The sequence below is a fragment of the Fundulus heteroclitus genome, chromosome 12, assembly GCF_011125445.2.
Source record: "Fundulus heteroclitus isolate FHET01 chromosome 12, MU-UCD_Fhet_4.1, whole genome shotgun sequence".
Classification (NCBI taxonomy): Eukaryota; Metazoa; Chordata; class Actinopteri; order Cyprinodontiformes; family Fundulidae; genus Fundulus; species Fundulus heteroclitus.
Genome location: NC_046372.1, coordinates 38,857,144 through 38,864,236, shown reverse-complemented (window position 1 = coordinate 38,864,236; position 7,093 = coordinate 38,857,144). Strand labels below are relative to the sequence as shown.

The 7,093-nt window shown below is 44.0% G+C and overlaps 2 protein-coding genes across 3 annotated transcripts; both read right to left on the bottom strand.

The window, feature by feature from the left end:
* Positions 1-1,681: 1,681 nt before the first annotated feature.
* ctu1 (cytosolic thiouridylase subunit 1 homolog (S. pombe)) lies at positions 1,682-4,715 on the bottom strand. Its single transcript, XM_021310344.2, has 3 exons — positions 4,548-4,715; positions 3,043-3,543; positions 1,682-2,886 (listed from the first exon to the last, which is right to left on the bottom strand). The coding sequence occupies exons 2-3, from the start codon at positions 3,536-3,538 to the stop codon at positions 2,351-2,353; spliced, it is 1,032 nt and encodes a 343-aa protein (XP_021166019.2). The 5' UTR covers positions 3,539-3,543; positions 4,548-4,715; the 3' UTR covers positions 1,682-2,350.
* Positions 4,716-5,412: 697 nt separating this feature from the next.
* On the bottom strand, positions 5,413-7,093 carry crybb2 (crystallin, beta B2). Of its 2 annotated transcripts, none has more exons than XM_012852119.3 (6): positions 6,988-7,093; positions 6,664-6,751; positions 6,366-6,484; positions 6,115-6,247; positions 5,845-5,987; positions 5,413-5,753 (listed from the first exon to the last, which is right to left on the bottom strand). In XM_012852119.3, the coding sequence occupies exons 2-6, from the start codon at positions 6,724-6,726 to the stop codon at positions 5,585-5,587; spliced, it is 627 nt and encodes a 208-aa protein (XP_012707573.1). In that variant the 5' UTR covers positions 6,727-6,751; positions 6,988-7,093; the 3' UTR covers positions 5,413-5,584. The 2 variants fall into 2 exon arrangements, with proteins under 2 accessions (XP_012707573.1, XP_035999445.1); XM_036143552.1 differs by having other exon boundaries at positions 6,982-7,005.

Here is a 7,093-nt window from a genome sequence, read left to right as displayed (position 1 = left end):
GTCCGAGAGCGAAAACTGCACGCTTAAAACCAAGGTGGAGAGAAGTGCGCCTCAATAAAATGTCACCGAAAGTCTAATTTACGTTAATCATTCAATTCTAAGAGTGAAACATTTATAGATTCATTAAACATAGACTGCAGAGGGTGACATTTTCTCAGAAAATGTAATTATTACATGGGAATTTTTTTTCTTTCTATAGAAATGTCAACCAACTAAAAAGTATTTTGATGTACTGTGCAGTAAAAAAAAAGCTCATTCATAAGAGCTCCTTTCGCACAAATTACTAAATCAATGCAACATGCTATGGAGACAATAACCTGTGTCCCTAAATAAGTGCAGTGATACAACAAATAAAGCAGGTAAGGTATTGGTACTTTTGAGAGAATGGACAGGAGACCCTGTTGGAAAATGAAACCAGCAAAGCAAAAAGTGTTCTAAAATGTCCAGGTAGATGACAGCTTTAACTCTGTTCAAACATAGTGGACCAACACCAGCTGACAACACGGCGCCTCAAATCATCACCGACTACAGAAACGGCCCACTGGACATCAAGCAAACTGGATTGTGAGCCTCTCCACTGTTCCTCCAGGCTCTGGGACCTTGATTTCTAAATACAAATTACTTTCACCTGAAAAACTTTGGACTGCTGAGCAACAGTCTAATCCTTCTTCTAAGAAGAAGACACATCTGATGTCTCAGGTTTAGGAGCAGCCTGACACAAATAATTTGCAACTTTGTGCAGTAACTCTTAAATCAGTGACTTCCACTGCACACTAGAAATCTCCCCCAAACTCTTCAATGGTCTCTGCTGCAGTCTCTGTTGCTTTACCACTTTACTCAACCGTACTTCTTCCTTCCACTCAACTTTCTGTTAATATGCTTGGACGAACAGAACAACATGCCCCTTCAGCTCCGGTCTTTTGTGACTTACCCTAGTGATGGGTTTTAGTGAGAAGTCAATTATTGGCCTTGGGTGATATCCTAATTTTCCAAGAAGCTAAATTTATTTATTTATTTAGCATTAAGACATAATCAACATTAACAGAAACACAAGTTTAAAGTACTAATAGGTCACTAATAGGTTTCCCTGACCTTAAAAAATTAATGAAGTATTCAATGTGGCTATTCCCAGCCTCCGCCTATTTTGAGCACCTTCCCTCACCGAGACGCCTCAGTGTAAATGGAAATGAAAACAGCAGATTGATATTTCCGATAGTATGTTTTCACATCAAAAGCAACATTTAAAAACCTCCAGGAAGCTCTGAAGGTTCATTTTCATCAGAATGAAAATAAATAAACACTCAATTCCACAAGGTCTGTGTGTAATGAATGAATATAATATACAAGTTTCACTTTTTGAATGGAATTACTGAAATAACTACTTTATAATGATATTCTAACATCATCACCAGCACCTGTACAGTTGTGCCATTTAAATGATTCAGCCTGGTTTAGAAGGGCCTTGACTTTATTGACACAAACCAACTCAGGCTATTCCTTGAGCTCAATGTAATGTTTACGTGCATTGCTTTATTGGTTACCCCTCATATTTCCCTTATTTTGTCTTTATTTGGTATTCGTGGACAAGTGTGTCTGAAATAAACTCTTAGAATTAATGGAAATTAATATAAGCAACTATCACAAGCAGAAAAAAAAAAGCTCTCGTGACAATAAAGACTCCGATAAATCAAGAAAAGGGTTTATTTCAGGTCATCAAACAGCTCTGGGTCAGTTTGCCCCGTTGTCATTTCATACCTTTGTGCTGAACCCCCGTGTTGCAATTTCATAACTATTTACCTTAAACCACGCATATCATATTTCTCTTTATAGTTGAGGCTTTTCCCGATTTCTAACAGCGGTCGTGACAAAGCTCGAATCTCACGGATTTAAAAGGCCGGTCGTCTACGCGAGAACGTATTGATGCACGGTGGGCTCCGAACGTTTCGGGGCAGAAGGCTCTAAAAGGGAGAACAAAAACCAACCGAACGAATCATAAAACACACGGCAAGGGTGACCGTCACATACGCAGCAAAGATGTCTAGAATCTAAAATATTAAATAAACCCTTGGTTTTAATAAAGTGAGATTATTCCACGACCGATGTATGAACCTCCATAAAAGTTTGTAAATGCACACCCATTTAAAAATTAATGTTTTCTGGGTATTCATGAGTCAAAATATATTACAAAAATAATAATAAACCCCTCATGTGTGCAATTAGACATCAGCAGAGAATAATGTAACATAGTTTGATGACACCAGTATAAGGTATATTTGCCACTCCAGCTAATGTGCTTTCCTGGTCCGGCTAAAAGTTCATCTTACATCTTTACACAGATAATCGGCGATTATCAAAAGTCCACCGATTTCAGCTTTCGCTGCTCGCTTTCTGTGAGCGGCTGCTGGGAGAGGATCTTGTCGTGCAGGCGGTGGTGTTTCCCTATACCCAGTTTGGGCAGCCCGCGGTTCAGCCCCTCCAGCAGCACGCAGGACTTGCAGAGCGCCTGGCTGGAGATGTAGCCGCAGCGGCCGCAGGTTCCCTGGACGGGCATCTTCACCCCCTCACGCACAGACAGGTTCTCGCCAGAGTGGATGACGTCCATTATGGAGCTGGGGCGGATGCTCTCCAGGTCCTTGAGGAAAGTCCTGGCGTGGCCCCGGTAGGCGTTGGGGGAGTATATGCACTCCGTGGAAAAGTAGTCCAGCTTCTTAAAATAGGCGTAGAGGACGATCTCTTTCTCGTAGGCGTACTTGAGGGGCTTGCAGCGGGGCACGACCCCGTCGCCCTCGCTGGCTGTGGAGATGGCGGTGCAGCGACGCAGGCGAGCTATGTCCCCGCGTAGGACGTTCATTAAAACCGTTTCGGCCACGTCGTCGGCGTTGTGACCTGAGGAGATAAACGCAACGTGTCAGGTCGTCTGGAGGTGACAAGTCCATATCTTTTACTACATTTTCCCCCCGTTTTCCAGATTTAAACTCTATAATCTTCCAGACTGTGTGAGTGTTGATCATAATATGAAGTCAGCTCATCAAAACAGATTACCTGTACAAATCTTGTCCACCTTCAGCATGATGGCTCCCCTGTCCAGCGCCTGCCTCCTGAACACCCCGCAGAAGGTGCAGTTGTTTTTCAGTCCCACCTGCCTGACTATGGCATCCATCGTCCAGCCGTACAGCTCCTCGTACGAAACGATCTTCAGCGGCAGCTCGTACTGCTGCTGGTTCCTCTTCACCGTCTCCAGCGAGTCGTCCCGGTAGCCGGTGATCCCCTCGTCCACGGAGATGAGCATGAGCCGGAGTCCGTAGCCGTGCCGCTCGTTCAGCAGCTTCATGACGTGCGCGAGCACCGTGGAGTCCTTTCCGCCCGAGGCGGCGACCCCGACGGTCTCCCCGGGTTTGAAGAGCTTTGCTGCCACAATGGTCTGATGCACCTCCTCCTCGAACGCCCCGAAGAAGCACTCCTTACACAGCGAGTGGCCCGTTTTCGGACGCTTCAGCACGGCGCGCTTTTCAGAGCAGCTGCTGCAGAGAACAGGCATCCTGACTGTGGAGAGACGTTGGGTAAAAAAACAAACAAAAACACAGTACTTACAAATTTAGCTCAAGAAACGTCTGCTGACGTCATCCTTCTACCATGGCGATGCACAGTTTCTCACCTAAAGTTTCGTCATATATGTTTGCTTTGCTTGAGAAAAGCTTTTACACACAAACAAAGCTTCTGAGAATGAAGAAAATCTGGCTTTTTAGGATTTATTTATTTTTTAACAAACATTCCTGCTTAAGTTCTATGTAAGAAATTTCTTTCAAGTCCAGTTTTGCTGATGTTAATTGCAATGTAAATAAATAAAAAAAATCACTCAATCACACAAACTTCATTTGTACTGTCTTTGAGCCTGGCCAGGGCTCGTGAAAGCATCGAGGGCACAGAAACCGGCCTCCCTCTGTCGATTTATTGATCATTGTCGCTTTGCATCAAAAGGGATAAACAGGCATCGATGCCAGAAATGACCCCACTCAAATTAAATGCTAAGCAAATGATCAAGGACTTCAAGGAAGGAAGCCTCAATCGCAGTGAAGCAAGCTTCAGGGTGCCAAAGACAGAGGATTTAACAGAGGGATTGGGCCACCACCAGTGCAGAGCTCAGGAATGGCAGCAGGCGAGGAGTCCTTACCTACGGACAGTAAGAAGACTGACCGTATCAAGAAGAGGCCACAGACTGGGAATAAGCAGGAGACGTTGCAGCAGCACAAACCATCAGCCAAACTCCTTAAAATCTTTTAACGGCACTTTGTTTATTGCATAACATCAGCAGCCTACATTAATTTGTAATGCTGCGATTTTTTCGGGGTAGAAATATCAAAAGGTATCGAGGATTACAAGAGCCAAACTCACCCAGCTTTTTTTTTACGTTTCCAATGTTCAACGATTGGCAGCAGCCCAAAGCTAAACCACTGTGCTGTTCTGATGTTAATTCATTCATCATGCTACAATGTACAGTAAGAAATATAGAAACTAAAACATGTTCAAGTGAGAATAGTTTTGCATACCGACGTTTCCTGTGAGACGAGCTTTGAAGGGCGGACGTGGAAACCAGGAACTCAAGAAAAAACGCTTTAAAACCACGTTTATTTGTCTTATTTAAAAAAAAAATAACTTTGTATCAAACAAAAATGATCCGCATGTTGCTAAACGGATCCATGTTTTTTTTTCTTTCTTACGCAAGACAAGCGAGGGCGTAAAACCCAACAGCGCCCCCTGCTGGTCGGAGGGCGTCACTGCACATCTGAGCGCACTATGGTGGATGAAGTACAGTAGGTACCAGTCTGTGGCTGCTGCAGACTTCGGTATTAATTAAGAATCATATATACATCGAGCTGAAACCATGCACTGTTTAAAAAGACACAAATGGTTTCCGACTGTCTGATATTAAACATATATTTTTGCTGTTTTAGGTCTGGGGGACTACGAAAAGTATTTCTCAGTGCTGTTTTTCTAAGCAGAAAGTGTGATATTCACATGAAATAAGGTTACCATGCCTTGTAAGGGAAAGTGAGAAAAAAACATGTCTCTTTTTATACAGTATATTCAGCTGTACTGTACCAGACCCCTCTCAAGAGAGTGTAACCACCACAGCAAAAGGAGAACAGTCGGGGTTGTACAAAAGCGTTGGCATCCAGTGGCCCAACAAATATGCAAACCACCCTTCTCAGATTTCTATTTGTTCTTTGTCCTGGTCTTTCACAAGGAATCTCAATAAACTTAAAGTGTGTGGTTGAAAAGGCAAAACTATGTCAAAAAGTTCAAAGAGCATGGATGCTTTCGCTAGGCACTGTACGTGTTTGAGATGCTTTTATTCAAATTCAGGTGAGATTACAGACGAGACGAGCTTATCGGCAACAAAACCGAAACAAAACACATCACCAAGGGAAGTGTCAAAGCAATGCGGATTTATTAGTTTGCTTTAAAGAATGCCCCTGCTACAACAGTAGACAATAAAGGCTGAAGGATTTAGCTGGGATTCAAAGATGTTGCTGCTCGATGGAGTCAAGGATTTCAAAGTCAGAATTGATGAACAGTCACAAGCTTAGTTGACGGGGTGAAAAGCACCCCTCTGATGCCACTGCATGTCTCTGATGCGCCGAACTGACTGGATCTGGGGAATCTGGGCTCCGAACTCGGTGGTGTCTTTATATTCCCCCTTTTCAAACAGGTACTGAAAGCCTCTGTAGCCTGGATACTGATAGCCTACCCAGCTGAGGCCGGAGGGAGAAATGCATGTCAGAGGTAAAAAATAAATAAATATTTTTTCAAATAATATCTCATTTGTCCTGAGCAGGAACTTACGTGCCGCTCTGGACCCGAACGGAGGACACCTTCTCCTGGTAGCCATGAGCATGGAAGCTGGGAACATCATCATCTATGATTTCTATCTTCTTCCCTGCAAAGCTGGCGTTTTCATAAAGGACAATCTTGTGCTCCTGGCTGTCCTGGGAGAGAGAGAGCAACCAATCAGCAAATGCAGTCAAGCATCACATCAGGTAGCTGACAGCACGACTGAGGTAGAATAATAGACTATGAGGAGAACTAAAAAAAAATAAAAAATCTCTTTCTTACCACTTTAATTGGGCGGAAGGCAACAATGGTGTCGCTGCGCCTGCTGTTGGTCCAGGAATCCCAGCGAGGATACTCCCCCTTCTCAAACACATACTGCTCCCCCTTACAGCTGGCCTGCTCGTATCCCACCCATCTGACAGGACGCAGGAAAGAGACAGGGGGCTCGTCCACTTGTTTCCCACACAGTCACCCATCTGTCTGGTTTGTTAAAAAATAAAAAATCTTTTTCTACTTTTCTGAGGCACACTCACGGTCCGCACAGCACCAGTATGGAGCACACTTTCTCCACGCCTGCTTCCTGGAGGTCGTTACAGGGCCCAGTCAGCTCATGGCAGCGTCCCTGGAAGTTTTCCTGCTCATAGATGATGAGCTGTGCATCAAAGAGGGCCAGAAAGAGGAGCGATCGTGAACCAAATCAAACATGTGACACTTCAGTCTGAAGGTGAAAAGGAACAATCTGATGTCTGGTAAACAAAATGTTCCAAGCGGGCGGTACTCTTTAAAAGTTTTAACCTGAGACGGATTCGGCTGCAGATGCAGTCCTCTCACCTTAAATGCGCTGCTTCCCGGCTGCTGCTGCTTGGATGCAGGGATCTGGTGGTCTGTAGCCATAGTGAACGTATCGGCAAGAGTAAACCTGAAGAGAAAAACTAACAGCGTTATAACGCAACTGATTCAAGCCCCATACTGACATTTATCTCTTAATCACTTATTGCCTTTTCAATTGTTATGCATTGAAATTTCTACATAAAAAAACATTGTCCATCTGTTTTAAAAGAAGAGTTTGCGATCTGTGGACAGATTGCAAGCAATCACTCAGAAATGATGAGAAATTCAAAATTAGTATGATAAACACAAACCCCTCACCAGTACCTGCTTGCACCAGTGTGTTTGTGGTGGCACGCGGAGCTCAATATATACTGAACGCCCGGGGGGGAATCTCTGCCAACAGAACCCAACGCGTCCAAGCCAGCCAGCA